The 24,200-nt window shown below is 42.4% G+C and overlaps 1 protein-coding gene across 4 annotated transcripts in view; it reads left to right on the forward strand.

The window, feature by feature from the left end:
• LOC143770567 (NACHT, LRR and PYD domains-containing protein 3-like) overlaps positions 1 to 24,200 on the forward strand; it is a 75,884-nt gene that overhangs the window by 21,051 nt on the left and 30,633 nt on the right. For all 4 annotated transcript variants that reach the window (XR_013214664.1, XM_077260319.1, XM_077260309.1 and 1 more), the window contains exons 2-5: positions 14,518 to 14,565; positions 17,043 to 17,206; positions 17,475 to 17,646; positions 19,420 to 19,485. Coding sequence is in view for 3 of the 4 variants with exons in the window: in XM_077260319.1 (XP_077116434.1) it covers positions 14,541 to 14,565; positions 17,043 to 17,206; positions 17,475 to 17,646; positions 19,420 to 19,485 (427 nt within the window). In the remaining variant the exon portion in view is untranslated. The remainder of the gene's footprint in view (positions 1 to 14,517; positions 14,566 to 17,042; positions 17,207 to 17,474; positions 17,647 to 19,419; positions 19,486 to 24,200) is intronic.

The following is a 24,200-nucleotide window of genomic DNA, read 5'->3' on the forward strand; positions in this document are numbered from 1 at the left end:
GATCCCGGACAGCCGAATCATCTCATGTCGCGTCTCTACATTCGGGTGTAGCCAAGGAAAGCACATCAGACCACAGACACATAGCACAGGCAGGCTCCTATGAGCTTCAGTGTATTGTAGTGCATATAAAACTTTTTTCTCATTATTCATTTTGAAATGAAAATAATTTATGTCAGAAAGTGGCAGGATTTAAACAGTAGCGGAAACCTCAAGCTCACATCTGGAGTGGACTTCTGATCATGATGTCATTGGCACTTTCTTTTAGTTTTTAGGATTGGTCAGATGGAGGAAGGGGGGCAGGAATGCTATTGTAGTTTATGGAGAAAGGAGCAGAGGAGAGAAGGGGGCACATGTCAGGGGGTTACCTGTATCTCCCATTTTGCATGTCAGACAACTCAAGAATAAAAAGACGCTGGGTGCAGGAGGGGAGGAAGCGTTATTAATCCTCGTACACACAAGAACAGGGGTCACTGACAAATAGCGGAGGCAGATAAGATTTTTGGGAGATGCAGCCACTATTTATTTGCTGTTTTCTGTGCTCATCCTTCCGAGCTGTACTTCGACTGTTAGGGCTCATACTCACTTGCGAGAAACTCGGATGAGTCTCGCATGTTAATACCCGGTGCTGCACCTGGCACTCAGGAGCGGAGCATGCGGCTGCATGTATTCCTATGCGGCTGCACTCTCCGATCTGAGTGCCAGGTGTAGTGCCGGGTATTAACATGCGAGACTCATCCGAGTTTCTCGCAGGTTAGTATGAGCCCTTAGGGGGACAACAGAAGCATGTCTGTGGGAACAAGACGCCCACAGCTGCAGCTCTCCTCACCTCCTCCTAGATCTGTCTGTCCTATGTCCCTGAGCTCACAGCTCCCCAACTAAGGGTACTGTCACACTAAACGATTTACCAACGATCACGACCAGCGATACGACCTGGCCGTGATCGTTGGTAAGTCGCTGTGTGGTCGCTGGGGAGCTGTCACACAGACCGCTCTCCAGCGACCAACGATGCCGAAGGCCCCGGGTAACCAGGGTAAACATCGGGTTACTAAGCGCAGGGCCGCGCTTAGTAACCCGATGTTTACCGTGGTTACCAGCGTAAAAGTAAAAAAAAACAAACAGTACATACTCACATTCCGGTGTCTGTCCCCCGGCGTTCTGCTTCTCTGCACTGTGTCTGCCAGCCGGAAAGCACAGCGGTGACGTCACCGCTGTGCTCGCTTTCCGGCTGGCCGGCGCTCACAGTGCAGAGACGCAGAACGCCGGGGGACAGACACCGGAATGTGAGTATGTACTGTTTGTTTTTTTTTACTTTTACGCTGGTAACCACGGTAAACATCGGGTTACTAAGCGCGGCTCTGCGCTTAGTAACCCGATGTTTACCCTGGTTACAAGCGAACGCATCGCTGGATCGGTGTCACACACAACGATCCAGCGATGACAGCGGGAGATCCAGCGACGAAAGAAAGTTCCAAACGATCTGCTACGACGTACGATTCTCAGCGGGGTCCCTGATCGCTGCTGCGTGTCAGACACTGCGATATCGTATGGATATCGCTGGAACGTCACGGATCGTACCGTCGTAGCGACAAAAGTGCCACTGTGTGACAGTACCCTAAGTATTGAGCTCCTCCGCCTACCATGGGTGCTCCACCAATGATAAACAGCGCTGCCAGGAGAAGAGGGGTCGGAGGTTAACCCTTTAGTGACCCAGCCAATTTTGACCTTAATGACTAGGCCAAATTTTACATTTCTGATCAGTGTTACTTTGAGGTGATAACTCTGAATGCATTAACGTATCCCACTGATTCGGCGACTATCTTCACATGTGGTAAAATTTATTGAATATGACTTATGTTTATCAATGAAAAAAATTGAAATTTGGCAAAAATTGAGAACATTTTGCAATTATCAAACTTTTAATTTTTATGCCTTTTAAATCAGAGAGTTATGTCACACAAAATAGTTAATAAATAACATTTCCCAACATGTCTACTTTACATCAGTGCGATTTTGGAAACATAATTTTTTTTGTTAGGGAGTTATAAGGGTTAAAACTTGACCAGCGATTTCTCATTTTCCCAACAAAATGTACAAAAACATTTTTTTAGGGCCCACCTCATATTTGACTCTGGGGGGTCTATATGACAGAAAATACCCCAAAGTGACACCATTCTAAAAACCGCACCGCTCAAGGTGTTCAAAATCACATTCAAGAAGTTTATTAACCCTTCAGGTGCTTCGCATGAACTGAAGCAATGTGGAAGGAAAAAATTAACATTTAACTTTTTTCACAAAAAAATTACTTTAGATCCAAACTTTTTTTATTTTCACAAGGGTAACATTAGAAAATGGACTACAATTTTTTTTATTAAATTTCTCCTGAGCACGCCGATACCCCATATGTGGGGGTAAACCACTGTTTGGGTGCATGGCAGAGCTCAGAAGGGAAGGAGCGCCATTTGACTTTTTGAATGCAAAATTTGCTGGAATCGAGAGCGGACACCATGTGGCGTTTGGAGACCCATGATGTCCCTACACTGTGAAAAAACCCCACAAGTGACACCATTTTGGAAACAATACTGTCAAGGATTTTATCCAGGGTATTAGTGAGCATTAAACCCGCAGGTACTACAGAGTTTGATAACATTAGGTCGTCATATTCAATATATTGTCATTAGTGTTGAGCGCAAGTGTTCGCTACTCCAGTTTGTATCGGGTGCTTGGGGACGCACCAAAAATGACTAGCAGTCATATCATCATTTTTGTTTACTTTTGAGAAAAACATTTTTTTAACTAGAACCCTAACATAACCACAACCCTGACCCCCAACCCTAACTGCAAAGAGTGGAAAAAAAAATAATTTTTTTTAATTTTATAATTTTGATCTAACTAAGGGGGTCGACAAAGGGGGATTTGATGTACTATTTCTTTTTGTATTTTGATCACTGTGATGGGGTACATCACAATAATCAAAAGGAACCAATAGGAAAAATTCTCTATTGGCGCCGTGTACCACTCAGCAGATCTCGGCGGGCGCTTGTGCCCTTTTTTTTTACCAGGAAAATGATGTGGAGGGCGGAGGGACCGATGAGGGCTCGGAGAGAGGTAGGTATCGGAGGGGGACCCTATTTCTCTCTCTCTCTTTGACATGTTAGACCATATCAGAGAAGAGAGAAATGAATTGTAAATCTGAATTTTTGTTTTGTGATTGACGTTATTCGGTGATAACGCTGATCATGTGACAGGGGACCATAAAAACCGGCCCTAATCATGCTAGGGGCGTTATGCTCTTATTTATCAGCTAGTTAACTACCGCCATTAAAAGGTGTATCAGCGGTCATTAAGGAGTTAAATCAAAGTCCAATAGAGAATTGACCAAATTAATTAATTTAATCATCCAACCATATATTTGACTCTAGAACACTTTGATATAGAGGAGTTTAAGGTTGACTCAATGACTGCAAGGTGCCAATGTCCTGTGTCTGCAAAACAAGCACAAATCAAATTATGGCCAAACATCTCCACAATGGTCTTGTTTGTCCACATTGCACACTTTGGCCATGCTGCTCTGTTTTTTTTTGTTTTTTTTTTTAAAGAAGAGGCTTTATCCTAGCAATCCTTCCAAACATGAACTTGAACATGTGACATGCCAACAAAAGTCCGAGCTGTAGCTCTTGTTTTTTGTTTTTTTTGCAATTTTTCTTAGCATTTACCAGTTTGATCTAGGGATTAATTGTCTGGCTGATCCTCTCCTGGGAAAATTATCAGCTGTCTTGAATGATCTTCTCTCTCATTGTAGAATTACGGAGTCAAAATGTTTTAAAAAATTGCCGTACAACCCTTTCCAGATTGATGTGCAGCAACAATTTTGCTTTTCTAAGATCATTGCTGATGTTTTTCCTCCTTTGTATTTGTGCTAACATATAGTTGAATCCTCCAGATTGACAAACTGCTAAAACTTCTGCTTTTCTGGAAGTGCTCACACTTAGTTATGAATAATTAATGAAGGGCATTTGATTAGCAGCATCCAGCTGCTATTTACACTCTTATATCCAATAGAAACAGTAAGGGTGTTCCTAATTTTCACAAAGTGGTACTGCATTTTGGCCTACTTTTTGATAAAAAATGACACAGTGTCAATTGTCATGTGTTGTTATTCAGCTGAGGTTGTACTTACCTAATAATAAAACTGTTGATAATGGATTAATCTCCTTTCAACAGTTAATATATATTTCTTCAGGAACAAAGATAACAGCTTACAACTGGTATTTCTTATAGCTTAGGATCTTAGCATCTTGTCTGTCAGCTTGCAAAGTGAAAGTAAAAGTGTGCTCCTACTACACACACACAGTGAGTGAGCAGGAACTTCCTGTTGCTTTTTTGTTGTTGTTTTTTAACATTACTTTACTGGCAATATAACACTATTGCTGGACATAGAAACTCATGCGCTATAAACAGTAGTAAATAGTAGTTGATGCAGTATATAAAACAATAAGTATTACTCCAACAAAGACTTCTAAAGACTAGATTTTTTTAAATTAATGTCTTGATACATAAAACTATAGAAGTCATAGTAAATTCTAGTAAACCACATTACTTCTCATTATTTTATACTTGTATATTTCTGTGCAGTAAAACAATGTTTGCCAATGTGTGAGGCTGAGGAGTGGCTCCCTGCCAGGTATTAGGAAGTCTTGGCATAAAACATCTGACTTATCTGTGGCTGCTGGCAGCTATTTCCCTTAACTTCAATTAATAAACAGGTGTACAATAGTTTTATGGTTTATGAGTTCTTTACTGTTCTCAGGTGATTGTGTCACCATAGAAAATGATCAGCAGCATGATCATGAGTATCCGAAAATTCTGATGCAAATTTTGTTCTGTATCCGCTGTGGCTTTTACCCAATTTATTGAAAAAGGTTAGCAAATCTTATTATACATATGCTGCAAAAAAAGAATACTGAACAGAAATTGTCTTGTGGTGTGGATTTTAAATCCAAATCTATCTGCAGATTTTTGCTGTGGATTTCACATTTTGAAACGTATAGGGTAAAATCCAAACCAAATTTACAACTGAATCTGCAAACAGATTTTTTTCTGTCACTTGTGGACAAATCCTTAGGCTGGATGCAGTCGAGCAAATATAAAATCTAACATTTTTTATTCAGAAAAATAAACAAGCTTGGCTTCCCTGAAAAGTGGTGGTTTGTCGGAGAGGGCTCCAAAATAAGGCCCATGATATTTCACTCAAATAAGTGGTGTAATCTTCAGATTAGACAGTCTTAACTCCTTAAGGACCGTCAATACACCTAATAATGGCGATCACATTAAAAAAGTCAGATTTAAAATCCATTTCTCTCTCTTCTGATATGATCTAACATATCAGAGAAAAGCGAAATGGGGTCACCGAGCCCCCCACGGTACATTAGGTACTGGATTCATCATCCCTTGGCCCCCTCCTTTTGCAGAAAGAAAATGGCTTAGATCTGCCTCCCTGTACCCGGCAACCGCTGGGAATTTTCTGATTGGCTGCTGGCTTTTGATTACTGTGATAGACCCCATCACAGTGATCAAAAGCCCCCAATATTAGTAAATATGGCAGCACTTGGGCTGTTCCTCTCTTCTCTCCTTGTAGTTGTTCTGGGAGAGAAGAGAGATACACTACATACAAGTGCTGTACTGTCAGAGAAAAGAAAGTGAAAAAAATCACATTGCTACCTCCGTGCCTGTAAATCCCCTAAACCAAATTGATCACCCACCCCCCCCTTCTGTGTCATCCCCTGTTGTGAAATTGGATTCTGGGCTCCCCCGGTGGCCACTTGTGGAATTGAACTTGTGTGCATCATCCCCTCTGTTCACCTGCTCCTATCAGGATGTGGGAGTCGCTATATAACCTTGCTCCTCTGTCAGTTTCTTGCCGGTCAACAATGTAATCAGAAGCCTTCTGTGCTTGTTCCTGCTACTAGACAACTCCCAGCTAAGTTGGACTTTTGTCCTTGTGTGTTTTTGCATTTTGTTCCTGTTCACAGCTGCTGTTTCGTTACTGTGTCTGGAAAGCTCTTGTGATCGGAAATTGCCACTCTGGTGTTATGAGTTAATGCTAGAGTCTTAAAGGAATTTCTGGATGGTGTTTTGATAGGGTTTTCTGCTGACCATGAAAGTGTCCTTTCTGTCTTCCTGCTATCTAGAAAGCGGACCTCGATTTTGCTAAACCTATTTTCATACTACGTTTGTCATTTCATCTAAAATCACCGCCAATATATGTGGGGGCCTCTGTCTGCCTTTTGGGAAAATTTCTCTAGAGGTGAGCCAGGACTGTCTTTTCCTCTGCTAGGATTAGGTAGTTCTCCGGCTGGCGCTGGGCATCTAGGGTTAAAAAACGTAGGCATGCTACCCGGCCACTTCTAGTTGTGCGGCAGGTTTAGTTCATGGTCAGTATAGTTTCCATCTTCCAAGAGCTAGTTCTCATATATGCTGGGCTATGTTCTCTCGCCATTGAGAATCATGACAATCCACCTAGTCAGATTACATTTTTTTTAAATTATTATTATTTGCAGTTAGGTTTAGGATTACAGTTGGGGTTAGGCTATTTTTTTCAAAAGTAATAAAAAATACTAGTGTTAGATGCTAGTGGTGTTGGATTAGGGTTAGTTTTTTTGTTAGGCAAATAAAGCAATGGCCTGCATAACATTGAGCACGGAGCAAGCATACAGTCTGCTTTGCTATAGCAGTGAAACGGAATCTGAATCTGTACACTCCAGAGTGTGGACCCCACTAATATTCTTGAGAAAAGTCAGATCATCTGACAATTAATTCCAGGACTTGATTACTCACATAAACATTTTTGACCATTCATCTTAGTTTGACTGTTTTTACGACTAAGTCTTGCTACGCAAAATTGTTGTTTTCATTTATATCACTTATATATAATTTACTAGCTGTTTCCAGCCAGCTAACGCTCAGCACACTCATTGCTATCTAATTAACGCTGCTGGTGATTAAACAAAAGTAAATAATGACAACATTCAATAGCGCTTACACAGGTGGTAATTAACTTAAAATGAAGTTAATAACAATAATTCTGGTAATGTGGGGGGGCGGGATTATGTGTGGTAATGTGGTGGGGGGCGGGATTATCTGTGGTAATGTGGGGGGCGGGATTATGTGTGGTGGGGGGGGCGGGATTATGTGTGGTAATTTGGTGGGGGGCGGGATTATGTGTGGTGATGTGGTGGGGGGTGGAATTGTGTGGTAATGTGGTGGGGAGCGGGATTATCTGTGGTAATGTGGTGGGGGGCGGGATTATGTGTGGTGATGTGGTGGGGGGGCGGGATTATGTGTGGTGATGTGGTGGGGGGCGGGATTATGTGTGGTGATGTGGTGGGGGTGGAATTGTGTGGTAATGTGGTAATGTGGTGGGGAGCGGGATTATCTGTGGTAATGTGGTGGGGGGCGGGATTATGTGTGGTGATGTGGGGGGCGGGATTATGTGTGGTGATGTGGTGGGGGGCGGGATTATGTGTGGTAATGTGGTGGGGAGCGGGATTATCTGTGGTAATGTGGTGGGGGGCGGGATTATGTGTGGTGATGTGGTGGGGGGCGGGATTATGTGTGGTGATGTGGTGGGGGGCGGGATTATCTGTGGTAATGTGGTGGGGGGCGGGATTATGTGTGGTGATGTGGTGGGGGGGCGGGATTATGTGTGGTAATGTGGTGGGGGGCGGGATTATGTGTGGTGATGTGGTGGGGGGGCGGGATTATGTGTGGTAATGTGGTGGGGGTGGGATTATCTGTGGTAATTTGGTGGGGGGCGGGATTATGTGTGGTGATGTGGTGGGGGGTGTAATTATGTGTGGTAATGTGGTGGGGGGCGGGATTATCTGTGGTAATGTGGTGGGGGGCGGGATTATGTGTGGTGATGTGGTGGGGGGGCGGGATTATGTGTGGTGATGTGGTGGGGGGCGGGATTATCTGTGGTAATGTGGTGGGGGGCGGGATTATGTGTGGTGATGTGGTGGGGGGCGGGATTATCTGTGGTTATGTGGTGGGGGGCGGGATTATGTGTGGTGATGTGGTGGGGGGGCGGGATTATGTGTGGTAATGTGGTGGGGGGTGGGATTATCTGTGGTAATTTGGTGGGGGGCGGGATTATGTGTGGTGATGTGGTGGGGGGTGGAATTATGTGTGGTAATGTGGACGGGCGGAATTATGTGTGGTAATCTGGTGGGGGGCGGGATTGTGTGTGGTAATGTAGGGGGGCGGGATTGTGTGTGGTAATGGGGTGGGAGCGGAATTATGTGTGGTGATGTGGTGGGGGTGGAGCTACTGTGCAGGGGGCGGGATTAGCGAGTAATCACGATGCCTCATATATATATAGATAATGGTGATATGGGCTTTATCATTGGAGGATCTCTAATAATGAGGCTGTTCCGTATTTATACAATTCAGGCCTAAGGGTATGTTCCCACGGTCAGTATTAGGCAGCGCTTTGGACGCAGCACATGTCCACTTTGTTTTAAGTGCTGCCGGCTTTTGAACGTAGCTGATTGCGCATGTGTTCATTGAAGTGTGCGGAATCACCGCGTCCTATACATTGTACGGGTGAGATTTATCTTGCGGAGACTGATCTTCTCAGCAAGATAAATAGACTTGGTGTGGTCTGAGAAGATGCGCCGCATGTCCGTCTCCACAGGGAAGTTGGACGCATGGTATTTCTTGAAATCCATCCACTATGCTGTAACATCTGGACGCTGCGGGTTGGACGCTGCGAATGTATGCAGCATCCAACCCGCAGCATTTACTGACCATGGGAACATACCCTTACTGTATGGTTCTTGCCAAACCTCCTGTACCAGACAAGACTTTCAGGATTCTGGAGGGGATTGGGTGTTTTATGCATATAGCGGTTCCTACCTTGGCGGGCACCTGTAATGGTGTACCACGTCTATTGGCACATTTGTCTCTCACATAAGGATTGATGGAGAGAAACAGATGTTGTAAGATGAGTCTCTGAAAGTCTCTGTCATTCCAGCCCTGTTAGTGTTCTTGCATCTTGGAACGAATTCAGTTTTGCCACATAGTTGGCTGCATTTTCCTCCACATTTTTCCCTTCATTCCAGTACAGTTTATTCTTCCTGCTCCAATATAAGCAATTGCAAGACGACGGTTTTGTTAGCAAGACCAAGTTTTATAATCAGCAAATGTGTTTTTAGGGGCATGCTGCCCTCTGTGAGTAATAAATCCTGGAAGGATTTTCTTGTTTGGTAGCTCAATGTCTCTGTAAGCTTTGAATGCGTCGTGGAATTCCTTTCATTTTACCCAAAATACCAAATGGTGTGTCGTCTATTATTATAGGCCATGTGTCCAGAACTCACATTGGTGCCTTAGTGGATATATTTTTGAACACCGAAAAAGGAGTGCAATAAACTTAGAGGTGTGGTCCTCAGAACGTACAAAAAAAGAATCATAAAAGAGACAGTGGAAAAAATGCAAATTGTTAATTTTCAAACTTGTGTTGCATCAACTGCGTAAAAATGTTGGTATGAAACTACTCACTACCTCCCTACAGGGTATAAGGGTATAATTTACAAAAAATACATTAATGGGGGATTTGTATTGCTCTACAACTACACAGGCTGTGCAAAAATGACAATCTTTCAAATAGAGCCAAAATTCACAGTGTGTTCCTTCCATTCTGCGACCTGCTGTTTGTCCAAACAGAACTTTTTGACTACATATGGGGTATCACTGTACTCGTAAGAAAGTGGGTAATAAATTGTGGGGTCCACTTTTTGGTCTTCTCTCTGGCAATGTGAGAAATTTTGGACTAAAACGAGATTTTTATTAAAAAAATGAACTTTTTCAATATTACAACAACCTAATGTTATCATATTAGGTGTAGTTTCCAAAATGGGGTCATTTGTGGGGGATTCTACTGTTTAGACACATAAGGGGCTCTCCAAACCTAACATGGTGTTTGCTTTTGATTCCAGACAATTTTGCGTTCAAAAAGTCAAATGGTGCTGCGTCCCATCCAAGCCCTGCTGCGCACCGAAACAGTGGTTTTTGCCCACATATGGGACATCGACATGCTCAGGGAAATAGTACAACACATTTTGCCATTATTTTCTCTTGTTACCCTTGTGAAATTTAAAAACAAAATTGGATCTGTAGTAAAATTTTAGTGAAAAAAAAGTTAAAGTTCATTTTTTCCTTCCACATTGCTTCAGTTCCTGTGAAGCACGTGAAGGGTTAATAAACTTCTTGAATGTGGTTTTGAGCACCTTGAGGGGTGCGGTTTTTAGAATGGTGTCATTTTTGGGTATCTTCTATCATATAGACCCCTCAAAGTCGCTTCAAATGTGAGGTGGTCCCTAAAAAATGATTTTGTAAATTTTGTTGGAAAAATTAGAAATCGCTGGTCAACTTTTAATCCTTATAACTTCCTAACAAAAAAAATATGCTTCCAAAAGTGTGCTGATGTCAGGGAGACATGTGGGATATGTTATTTATTAACTATTTTGTGCGATATTACTCTCTGATTTAAAGGCATAAAAATTAAAAGTTTGAAAATTGCAACAATTTCAACATTTTCTCCAAATTACTGTTTTTTTTCACAAATAAATGCAAGTCATATCAAAGAAATGTTACCACTATCATGAAGTACAATATGTCACGAGAAAACATTCTCAGAATCACCGCCCGTTGAAGCGTTCCAGAGTTATAACCTCATAAAGTGACAGAGGTCAGAATTGTAAAATTTGGCATGGTCATTAAGGTCAAAATTGGCTCGGTCACTAAGGGGTTAAAATACACCTGGTGTGTTAACCAACATGAGTCACTATAATGGGCTGTTCACATGTCAGTGGTTTTGAATAGACCATGCGGTCCGTGAAAAATCGTGGAAATGTGTCCGATTTTGATCTGGGGGTTGGATAAAAATTGGGAATGCAAGTCTGTGGGTCCATGAAAAAAACAAGACCACAATCCGCAGCCTGATACAGTACCAGCTAAATGCATGAGATTCCCAGAAATATCATTTACATGTTGCTGAAAACGTGCACTTTGCTGAGCTGTCGTACAGATATGAGTGTAAGGAAGGCAATGTACATGTGCATTTTCAAGCTTGTCTATTTCTGGCTCCTGAAAGCTCCTACACTATTTATTGCAGTGGCGAGCTCGCAAGTCTTGCGTGATCCCATAACTATTTCTAGTCAGCAGCTGGTCCACACAGTATAGACAGCATAGATATCAATGGTTTCTCACACCCAGTTAGCCTCTGATGGGACTATGGGTTCTGCACACGTACACTACCCCCATGAAATAAAGCTAAATGGCCTCAGAGATATATGCTTTTCTTGCCTCCAACACTTTTTTTTCTATTTTCTTCCTCACCCAAGAAGGATTAACCAGCATGAAGGCACCGCAACGCCCCAATGAGTGATCCCATGTGGATCAACCGCGTTAAAATTATAAGTCTCTGATTCCTGATTTTATCGGCAGCTCAGGAATCCGATTTGAAACTTCAGGCCTTGCAGAAATTGACTATTTCAGAGTATTTTTCTCTGAGGATTTTGTAAGTTTGATAGTGACTCAGTCTACAGTAAGTTATATGCCAACCAATTTATTGGCCATAACCCAACATTATTAAACTCTAAACAGACCTCCCGTAGATGTAGTGAAGATGATATTTAAGGACCTTGTGCTCTGTAGGGGGATTCATGGTCTCTGGCAGCGGATTAGGTACACGCACAAGCACATAGTGTCTTGTTCACACAAGAAGATTTATTAAAGTTCATAGTCTTCAGGCATAAAGAAAAACAAACAGCCTTTTCTTTGGCATAAAGACCAGCAAAGAAAGCTAAATTGGACATATCATAGATTGAGCTCACCCAGTAAGTTTAATGTCCAGATTCTCACAACAGAAAGAGGTCTTCCTGCCTCTCACTTACAGACACAGACTGAGGCAGCTGATCTGCCTTACTTAGGCTGTTCAAAGCCTGAAAGTGGAGATATGGGAACACCCAGTCCCACCCAACATTTCTGGCCATTCCTAAAACTGGTAAGGCTACGTTCACATTTGCGTTGTGCGCCGCAGCGTCGGCGCCGCAGCGCACAACGCAACCAAAAACGCGGCAAAACGCACGCTAAAACGCTGCGTTTTGCGCCGCATGCGTCGTTTTTGGCCGCAAGTTGGACGCAAAAAAAATGCAACTTGATGCGTTTCTTGCGTCCAACGCTTGCGGCCATGCGGCGCTAAACGCAGCACAACGCATGTCCATGCGCCCCCATGTTAAATATAGGGGCGCATGACGCATGCGGCGCCCGACGCTGCGGCGCTGGCCGCAAATGTGAACGTAGCCTAACATAGAAAAAACTCAGAAAAAATACAATGAGATACGGCCTTCCCAAAACCCTGTCTGATGACAAATGCACACTTAGCAGGATGCAGCAGGCCTCCACTGATAAAGGCTAGGAGCGGCACAGGTGCAATCTACTTGATAAAAACAACCACCCCCACCCTCCAAACATTGCAGGGGTTGGCTGCCTAGTAGAAAAAATGCACATTGATATAACTCACATAGGACGCCAGTCACACTGATAAGTGTGGTGCACAGTGTCTGGTATGCAACCTATTAATGACGCCCCTTGTATTAACAGGCGGGCTGCCCAGCACTATAATATGCAGCACACAGTGACAGACGCCCCAGAAAAACCTAACCAACATAAAGAGGCCTGGCCACATCCTGCAAAAAAGGATATGATATAGTGCAAAAAAAGTATGCATACGATAAACACATACACTATATGAGGTATTGGTTTAATATATATACCGGTATATATTTTTTTTCCCCAAAATAAAGTAAGCCCGCAACCCAACGTCAAGGGTCCTCATAATATTGCGGGTCCTACCACTAATATCAAAAAACAGCTAACATAGAAAAATACATACAATGAGATACGGCCGTCCCAAAACCCTGTCTGATGACAAATGCACGCTCAGCAGGATGCAGCAGGCCTCCACTGATAAAGGCTAGGAGCGGCACAGGTGCAATCTACTTGATAAAAACAACCACCCCCACCCTCCAAACATTGCAGGGGTTGAGCACAGTCCGGCGGCAAAATGGCCGCTCCTTACTCCCCGCAGTCAGTGCCCGGTGCCCTCTCCATACTCCCCTCCAGTCACCGCTCACACAGGGTTAATGGCCGCGGTAACGGACCGCGTGATGCTGCGGGTAACGCACTCCGTTACCGATGCTATTAACCCTGTGTGACCAACTTTTTACTATTGATGCTGATAGTGAGCCAGTTTCTTTGCAGCTCTTGATTGTTTTTGCAACTACACTTGGGGACACTTTCAAAGTTTTCCCAATTTTTTGGACTGACTGACCTTTATTTCTTAAAGTAATGATGGTCACTCGTTTTTCTTTACTCAGCTGCTTTTTTCTTGCCATAATACAAATTCTAACAGTCTATTCAGTAGGACTATCAGCTTTGTATCCACCAGACTTCTGCATAACACAACTGATGGTCCCAACCCCATTTAAAGGCAAGAAATCCCACTTATTAAACCTGACAGGGCACACCTGTGAAGTGAAAACCATTTCCGGTGACTACCTCTTGAAGCTCATCAAGAGAATGCCAAGAGTGTGCAAAGCAGTCATCAAAGCAAAAGGTGGCTACTTTGAAGAACCTAGAATATAAGACATATTTTCAGTTGTTTCACACTTTTTTGTTAAGTATATAATTCCACATGTGTTAATTCATAGTTTTGATGCCTTCAGTGTGAATGCACAATTTTCATAGTCATGAAAATACAGAAAAATCTTTAAATGAGAAGGTGTGTCCAAACTTTTGGTCTGTACTGTACATATTCTAGAATACTCGATGCGTTAGAATCGGGCTACCATCTGGTAAATTATAACAGTGCTTGAGAAGAATAGTGAGCAAAAGAAGAATAAACTGTGTGAGACTAGAACAGGGAACACCCACAGATTTAGAGTTTACAATCGGATTGAATCCTTGAATCCAACTCTGATGTACCCACTGCTGGGCCAAAGTTACCTCCTCTATGGGCTACCTTCTACACCAACATTTAACTATTCACGTCCCTCTCTGCCAGAGGTACTGCAACATGAGGTACATTGCGTGGAGAAAATCCTACTGAAAATGAATTAAAGCAATCTATTGTGTATGTGGGGATTAGGGTGGGGAGAAGATTTAAAATGGAGCAGCACTATGGAGAGCTTTGAGGGTGAACATGATAACATCATTTTGTATTTTATTTTACGGATAGGGAACCAGTACACGGGTAGAGGCAGCAGTGTAGCGGCTGGACAGAAACATGAACCTGGATGCTGTGTACATGATTAGATGGAGATTGGTGGTTTAGGTAGCATGAATCATCTGACAGGTTTTCTTGACCTTGTGGAGTAAATTTGTTCTCATACATGGAGAGGAAAAAAACAGCTTTTATCTTATTTTTGCTTCTAAAAGTTTCCTTTTTTTATCTTGCAGGGAATTTTTCAAACATCCCAGGAATGAGTATAATAACTCCCACTGATGGTAAGGATTCATCATCTTGTTTTCTTACCTTCATACAACAATGTTATAACTGCTGTTGAGTAATGCGTCTCAGTTTTGGCTTGTACAAGCAAAATCTCACTTAGTTCATCAGTTCACCGCCGATGGTTCCTATCAATACCAATCAAAAATGACATTAACATGTCACGTAGACACCACCATTATGTATGTATATTCACAGATATAGGTAATCAGCTTGTAATATAATTGGAACTAAACGCTAAAAAAGATTTGCTCTGGGGTCTGCATGTGCCGATAGAGCTCAGGAGCTGAGCCCGTCCCGCACAGCGTAGATGCCGGCTATGTTACACAGTCGGCAACTGTATCTAACAGCCATGGATGGAGCCAAGCTCCGATTGCTGCTGTTAAGCACACCACTGTCAATTTTTGATGGGCATTAGGAGCAGGAAGGTGACCATCAAAGGGAATTTAGTGTGGAGCTTCGGAATTTCTGTGTTTCATTTTTTCATGTGTTAGCGCTGCAGTGTGCTGCCTTTTTTGCTTGACTGTATAGGAGTTGGTGACTCTAAGGTTCAGCACCTGTTCACACTTGATCTATGTTTGGATGTGACGGTCAGTTTTTTCAAATGTAAATGTTAATTAGACAGATACTTATTAAGCCCTGAGGGATGCCAGGTGGTGTTCTTATCTATTTGGCCTGAAGGCTTCAGTACACATACCATGATATAGATGAAAAAAGCCTTCAGATAAGATTCAATGGGCAGTTTTAACATACAAATGGAAGTATTGCCTGAGACTGGAGACACAGAGAGACAGATTGGATGAGAGAGGTTCACTTTGTGCTTGGGCCTCTTGTTTCCTGGACGATCAGTGATGAACTCCTACCATGCTAATGTAATGTATGATTATTGATTATTTGCTATTTTGAGTGACTGTTTATATTTATTATCTTTTATTAAGTAAATTCATATTAGTTTATTCAATTGTCGTGTGAGCATTTATTTATTCATCACAATTCTTTGAACCTTAACAAAACACTATAGTGACCAAACAATTGCTGGATTCAAGGGATAAAACTTTATCCCCCCGTTATACCATTGGGAAATGAAGCTTGATAAAGAGTTTATTCACAACACTGGTTGGTGTAATTCAGGACAGGATAGGCCCTTAAAGAGGGAGAGATGTTTCTAGAAACTGCCTTCAAGTAGAGATCTCCCTCTATCAAAATGGACCTCTTATCATAATATGTGGCCCTTTGTAAGGGCAGGATATTATTTAGACTCTTCTGCTCTAATATTGGTCAACACAACACAAAAAATATACCATTGTGCCATTTACACTTTCATTATTAGCTTGCTCTGCTGATTGCAATTTCTCCCAGCCTCCCATTACACATGTATGTCTCGATCTGCCAAGCGGGCATGTGTTCTCCACTTTGAGATGAGGCCTACCTCGGAAGCAAAAAAAAGTATCAGTTGGATTAAATTACACAGGCCTCATCCTTTTAACCGGACATCCTCAAACTGAATATCAGAAATTAATGGTTGTCATGGCTAGGTAGGTTGCCATGTTTTCACCCGTACAGGGCCTGTGATCGAATGAATACTCTCTTTGCCCTATGCTCTTGCTTTTATTCCCGTCACTCTTGCTGTTCTTCTCCCCATCTGAATTCGCTTCCGTTTCTCCTTTAATTCATCTTATTGTTGCTTGGGGACTCCACACGGCCTGACTATAATGGAGGAGGAGGAAGGTGCACAGGGTAATGCTGTCAAAAAGGCAACTTCCATAACTGAGAACTGATGATGTTGCCTTCTGATTTGCTGTAGTTAATCACTCACGTGTTGTTTATAAAATCAATTGCTCAAATTAAGGGTCACAGACTCCTACTCCTCCTGTTGTGGATTGTAAAATTCTAATATACAATATGATCATACCTTTTTATATTTATTTTAATATTGTTTTCTTTGCTTTGAGTTGAAGTTAGGATCAGATGGGTGAAGTTAGAAGACCGTGTTGACCTCACAGTATGGAGAAACTACTGTGTCTTGTGTCCTTATGAAAGATAAATACAATAACTGCTTAGGTGTCTCCATTTTTGTGATGTACTGTATTTTATACAAGTATGTACTTATATTTCTTTACTTTTTGCCTATCCAAATAGCTTCTTCACAGAGGAGGTACTCTAGTACCAACTGCTGGAAGCAACAATCATAAAAGCCAGTATTGACTTTATAAAAAACATTTTGTATTAGCAGCTTAATACAGCGATTTTTCCAAAACGGTTATGATTTTGCTGAAACTTTACAAATGAGTCAAAATACTCAACCAAAAGTCTAAAAAAAAGTGTCTCCTAATTGTGCCTGTAAATTTTTGGTGGTTGTGGATTCAAAATTAGTGTATGCTTCTACAATGATCCAGGACAAGAATATTCTACATAAAACGCCGTGGTCTTCTGCAGCTCTAGAAGATTTCATTCTTGTGTCTCCTTAATTTCCTAGTTGATGAGACCCAGGAGTTTCACCAGCAGCTGTGTCAGTATGAACACCATGCTCTGCGGATAATACATGAGTATTTCCAGGACGATCTGCTCCACATTGTGGAGAACTTGAGTCCTCGATTACTTCTGGGTGAACTACATTCCAGAAATACCACTGATGTCCAGGTGAGACAAGAACTGCCGGTGCCGTATACTTGTAGCCCATGGGTTATCAGAACAGTTTCACACATGTCACAATCCTGCTGTCAATAGATCCTGGGAAATAATCTAATTGTTACTTGAGGATTCGGAACGGATTTTCTGTTACACTATTCCTTATATTTATATTTGGCCAATATATGTAAGACATACATCCCTGAAATAACTTTGTTAACCTTTTCCTATTTTTTGCATAATGACCCTTATCTGTGACTTTTTCATTTTCTATTTCTAGACATACCAGGGTCTAGAAAATGATATAAAGACCTTGGCCCAGAAATTACTACCGGATATTTTCTCCAAAGGAAGAGAAGCGGTGATCGGATTGTGGGTCAGTCTTTATGCCTTACAGAGGAGTCATGGATTCCCTGGGCTGCATGCTGTACTGGATGAGCTCCATCATAAAGGTAACATTTGTATGATGCGTCGGTTATGAAAATGGAGGGTTTTATATCTCACATTGACCACAATAATAATAAGTTTGCGTTGAAACGCTCACTTTACACATGTGGCTATGCCCACCATGCGTAAAATGAGCGCTTCATGTGCGGCTGGTACCCGGGTCTGGAGACTCTCCTCCAGGCCCTTGGGAACCATATTTCTGTCAAAAAGAGAATTAAAATAAAAAATAGGGATATACTTACCGTCTGATGGCCCCCGGAGTCCTCCCGCCTCTCAGCAGTGCACGCGGCGGCTTCCATTCCCAGGGATGCATTGCGCGGAGGACCTGGGATGACATTGCGGTCACGCGACCGTGAAGTCACAAAGGTCCTTCACGCAAAGCATCCCTGGGAGCAGAATGTACTGGGAGCGCCACTGAAGAGATCGGGGGCCATCGGAAGGTGAGAATAACTATATTTTTTATTTTTTTTAACATTCTATCTTTTACTATTGATACTGCATAGGCAGCATCAATAGTAAAACTTTGGTCACACTTGTCAAGCACTATGCACAAGTGTGACCAACCTGTCAATCACTTTTCCAAGCGATGCTTCAAACCGCTTGGAAAACGCAAGCATTCTGCAAGCTAAAAGCGCTTGCAAAACGTTTGTTTTTTTTGCGGGAAAACACATTCGAATTCCGCATGCGTTTTACCTACGGCAGGGAGTTGCGGAAATTCTGCGGACATTTCCGCAGCATTTCTGCAACGTGGGCACATAGGCTAAGAGCATGAACTGTTGGAGAACATGCCACCTCACAACAAACAGAAGGTAAGTGCAAATAAATAATAGAAACCGCAAAGAGGTAAACTCTAGCTGGAATTTCTCTGACTGGTTCTAACTTAGGGCATAAAGGCTGAACATCCAAATGAAAACTACTACCAGCAGGAAATGCCAGCTGGGGGAAAGGATATAAAGCCACTACCAAAAGGTGATAGGACAGACAAATGAAAACACCTGTGTTAAGCTAAACAGACTGCAGCCAGAATAGCAGAACCAAAACACCTGGAAAAAAGGTGTGTCTGTTGTGGCTCGGCGGAAAGAGAAGCCGACCACAAAACACAAGCTCAAAAGTTCAAACCCAGAAGCTTGATAATGTCACCATGGGCGCACCACCTGAGATATTGCCCCACAGTCGTAATAGATGCAGGAAAATTCTAAATCAGCAGTTGATGTAGACATGGATATAGTGATATAGACATGGGGTGAATGCCCAGCCCCAAACTTGTGATGTCCTAGCGTCGAGCACAGCTAAGCTTGAGAAATCAAGGAGATCCACGTGATTTGTTAATGTGATACAATAACAACCAGATTACAACAGGGGAGTTCAGCTCATGTAACCACATTCCAGAAGACTGGAGAAAAAGGGCTAACAAATATAAGTGCATTGCAAAGATCAAGTGGGGGATGGAGAGGGAGAACTGGAGAGGAGAATTCAGAGAGAGGACAATCCCTGTAAAGTATTGTAGTCATTATAGTATAATATCTCATATTTCTACAGATTTCTGAATAGAATATATCACCCTTGTAGCCAGAAGTATGGCAGTGTATAGAGATTACTATCACTGAAGAAGATGGCGTATTTGCAATATTGGTGACAAGTGTACCGAGTTTCCACATTACTACATTGTTTAGCTTTTTTGGTAGATGTATAGCAAATCTTGGATGAACAAATTTATTTTGTTCATTACCAACACAAATTATACACCACAAAATCATTCATAACTAATTTCTTATTAGGTGACACTCTCGTGGGGCAAATCCAACTGGATAAACATGGACACCTACTTTCCTCAGAACTGAAAGGTAAATGCACATATTATAGCCTAAACCCTCATAGATGCCAATAACCTAAACCAATAAAATAGACTGTGGGTTGATTTTGTGTTCTGTATAACTGGGACAAATATTCTATTCAAAAGACAAGGCGTTCTGCACAAATACTGGTTTTATGGTAGGATACGGAGTTTCCCACCAGAAATAAGACTTCTTTAATCTCTTTACCCCCAAGGGTGGTTTGCATGTTAATGACCGGGCCAATTTTTACAATTCTGACCACTGTCCCTTTATGAGAGTATAACTCTGGAACGCTTCAATGGATCCCGGTGATTCTGACACTGTTTTCTCATGACATATTGTACTTGATGATAGTGGTAAAATTTCTTTGATGTGACTTGTGATTATTTGTGAAAAAAAAAGAAATTTGGCAAAAGTTTTGAAAATTTTGCCGTTTTCCAACTTTGAATTTTCATGCCCTTAAATCACAGACATATGTCATACAAAATACTTAATAAGTAACATTTCCCACATGTCTTCTTTACATCAGCACAATTTTGGAACCAATTCTTTTTTGTTAGGAAGTTATAAGGGTTAAAAGTTAAACAGCGATTTCTCATTTTTACAACACCATTTTTTTAGGGACCATCTGACATTTGAAGTCACTTTGAGGGGTGCTCAAAACCACACTCAGGATGTTTATTAACCCTTCAGGTGCTTCACATGAAATTTTGGATGTTAAAAAAAAAAATGAGCATTTAACTTTTTTCACAAAAAAATTAATTCAGACCAAATTTTTTTTATTTTACCAAGGGTAACAGGAGAAATTGGACCCCAAAAGTTGTTGTGCAATTTGTCCTGAGTTTGCTGATACCCAACATGTGCAGGTAAACCACTGTTTGGGCGCACCGCAGAGCTTGGAAGAGAAGGAGCGCCGTTTGACTTTTTCAATGCAGAATTGGCTGGAATTGAGATCGGACGCCATGTCGCGTTTGGAGAGCCCCTGATGTGCCTAAACAGTAGAAACCCCTCACAAGTGACACCATTTTGGAAACTAGACACCCCAAGGAACTTCTCTAGATGATGAGCACTTTGAACCCCCAAGTGCTTCACAGAAGTTTATGACGTAGAGCCATAAAAATAAAAAATCATAGTTTTTCCACAAAAGTGATCTCTTTTCCCCCATTTTTTTTATTTTACCTAGGGTAACAGGAGAAATTGGACCACAAAGTTTATTGTGCAATTCGTCTTGATTATGCTGATACCCCATATGTGAGGGTAAACCACTGTTTGGGCTGTGAGGCAGTGACCCCTATTACAGCTAGGGTGCGCTGTATGTTCTCCTCAGGATATGCACGGATGCATATAGAGGCCATGGGAGTGTATGGCAGTCACAGGAATAACTGTGATGGTGAGACAGTAACTGGCATCATTGTGAATGGCCGGTATGTGTCGCAGAGACGGAGGATGTCCTCTGTGCTGTAAGCCCGAAATGTTGTTGTTCTGGGACCTGTAGTCCCACAAGTGTTTGTTTAGTTTTAAGGGGCTTACAGGGTTAGTCTGTGAGCTGGGCGGGACTGGCTAACCACACACACACCTCCCACCTATGGGGGGTGGCGACAGTGATATAATCATGTGACTGAGGTCTGGTCACATGTTCAGAGCTGTAAAGTCCTGAATGGTCTCTGTATTGGAAGGTCCTGGGAGTAGTACTGGATTCCTGAAGAGCACAGGGTCAGGCCATGGACCTGCAGAGCCTGTGATGACTACAGTGTTGGGGAAGCTACCGTCCTTCTGAGGGTTGGAACTGTTGGGTGGCCTGGTGAGCAAGGCATTGTTCGGGACGGTGATCCCAGTTAGGCAGTGTGATGGTATGTGGATATCATTTTATTTGTATTCATATTTTACTGATTATCATGGTGTTCACTTGTAGGATGAGTTATTTGCTAATTGATGAATGGCTGTGATTGCCATCTGATATCAGCCCCCACAGTCCTGTATTGTTGTCTTCTCACAGGGTCAGTGAATAAATCTGTTTGCTAATATGCTAATGACATAATTGAACTAGCTTGTTGAAACAATGACCCCCTGTAGGGCCTTAATCCCCGAGGCACCTTTGTCAGGTCTGGGAGGCCTGAAAACCAGTCCAACCTGTCTGACTACCCCTGGACATAAGGAGGGGGCTGGGGAGGACAGGAGCTGGGAAGTCAGATCGTGTGTGGAACTAAGGGTACCGTCACACAGTGCCATTTTCATCGCTACGACGGCACGATTCGTGACGTTGCAGCGTCGTATGATTATCGCTCCAGCGTCGTAGACTGCGGTCACACGTTGCAATACACGGCGCTGGAGCGATAATTTCATGACGTATTTGCGATGTAGAAGCCGTTGGTTACTGTGCGCACATCGTATACAACCTGTGTCACACGATGCAATCATGCCGCCACAGCGGGACACTAGACGACGAAAGAAAGTTTCAAACGGTCTGCTACGACGTACGATTCTCAGCGGGGTTCCGGATCGCAGTAGCGTGTCAGACACTACGATATCGTAACGATATCGCTAGAACGTCACGAATCGTGCCGTCGTAGCGATGAAAATGGCACTGTGTGACGGTACCCTTAGATGTGAACACAGCACCTCAGAGAGAAAGAAGCGTATATGGACTGTTATCCTCTGTCTGCTGGATTGTTGGACTCTCATCTACCAGGGCTTTTATCCTCTTACTGAACTGCATTCAGTTTCTGGACTATGTTATCCTTTGTGAGGTGGATTGTATATGGACCTTTCGTATTTTTGCCTAAATAAAGGTCTTGGGATTGTTCACTCTTCCCTTGCTCTGTTGATTGTGTGATACCGGACAGGGACCCCGTGACAACTGGTGGCAGTGGTGGGATCAACAGAGCATAGGCAAATGGAGAACCACACACAGAGTGAGTACAGAAATTGGACTGTATCCAGTATACAGGAGAGAGACGGAGACCTGGGTCTGAACGACCAGGGACTGAATAAAGAGGCCTTAATTGATTGTGTGTGGAACTATGATGTGAACACAGCACCTCAGAGAGAAAGAAGCGTATATGGACTGTTATCCTTTGTGAGGTGGATTGTATATGGACCTTTCGTATTTTTGCCTAAATAAAGGTCTTGGGATTGTTCACACTTCTCTTGCTCTGTTGATTGTGTGATAAAGGAGAAGGACCCCGTGAAAGGCAGCTTCCCTGGGAACCAGGACTGATGAAGAGTCAGCATGTGGAGCAGGAGCTCCTGTAAGGTAACTCCAGACAAAAGGGGTTACTATGAACTGTGCGGTCACCCACGGTAACTGGACGAAGTGAGGTCCAGCATGATTAGAGACTGGGATCTAATGTTGGGTAGTGCTATATGAGTAAAGACATTGATATGGCGCATGGACACCCCCGGGAACTAGTCAGAGGAGTACTGGTGGGTGTAGTGTCTGTCAAAGGAAGAAAGCCGTGTACTATGAACTATATGTGTGTGATATGTAACATGGCGGTTTATACTGAGTAAAATAAACCGCATGGACTGTTTAATGGAGAAAATTCTTCCTATGTGATTGAATCCCGTTGCCAAGCAAGTGTTCCCCAACACAAGCAGTAAGCGCTGCCTTACAGGGTACATGGCAGAGCTCCGAAGGGAAAGAGCGCCGTTTTACTTTTTCATTGCAAAATTAGCTGGAATTAAGATTGGACGGTATGTCGCATTTGGAGAGCCCCTGATGTGCCTAAATAATGGAAACCAGGGCTGTGGAGTCGGAGTCGTTGAGTCGGAGTCAGAGTTAGTTTTGGTTGGAGTCGGAGTCGGTAGAAATGTACCTACTCTGACTCCAGCTTTTAAAAAAATGTATTAATATTTCATAATTGAACTTTCATATGAATTTTATAAATGTTACTCAAATATATATGTTCTATCAAACTATGAACAACAGTGATAAGCAGTTCTGCTGGAGATAGAGGCATTTGTTACTTCTTGTGTGTCACTGTTCTCCACTGCCCTTATCTAATCTTATACTTGGTTAACCTCATGGTGCCCCAACCCCCCTACTTACAATGTATGAAACTGAAAGTGAAAATGTGTTGCAAATTCTTAGTAGTAAAGCTCCTCCTCTAGACTAGATGTTTACTAGGTGTGCGTCTTCCAAGCATCTCACAGCTGCTACTCAGAAGAGGAAGACTGTAAGAAGTATTATCCTTTCAACAAACTTTGCATCAGTTAACTGTGAGTTCATGAGGAATAACAGTATTACTGACCACTATATCAGTTGTACGACCTGGAAATAATTTTGTACAATTGTTTTTAGGAAAAACAATTGTCATTTGGATTTTGAATGCAGAATTAAAAACCTGAGAATGTCAAAGAAGCATCACATTAAATCAGCTGTATTTGAACATTTCACCATCACTCAAGATAGAAAACATTATGTCTGTCAGTGTATGACAAATGATCCAGATGAAAACAAATGCTGTGAAGCCAAGATCAGTGCATATTCAGGCAAAGATAAAAAATGCTTCTACCAGAGCTTCTAATCTAAAGAGACATTTACAGCGCTTTCATCCAGAAGTACTGAAAGCAGTGGATGAGAAAGACTGCATCCAAACCTATGAACCAGTGCCCAGCTCTTCCAGCCAAACAAAGGAGCAGAGAACTTTGTCACTGACAAAATATCTTGCAACTGATGGCACAAAGTTACTGTGACAATGACAGTAGATACATTTAAAAAAGAG

This window comes from Ranitomeya variabilis, chromosome 1 (assembly GCF_051348905.1).
Source record: "Ranitomeya variabilis isolate aRanVar5 chromosome 1, aRanVar5.hap1, whole genome shotgun sequence".
NCBI classification, from domain to species: Eukaryota; Metazoa; Chordata; class Amphibia; order Anura; family Dendrobatidae; genus Ranitomeya; species Ranitomeya variabilis.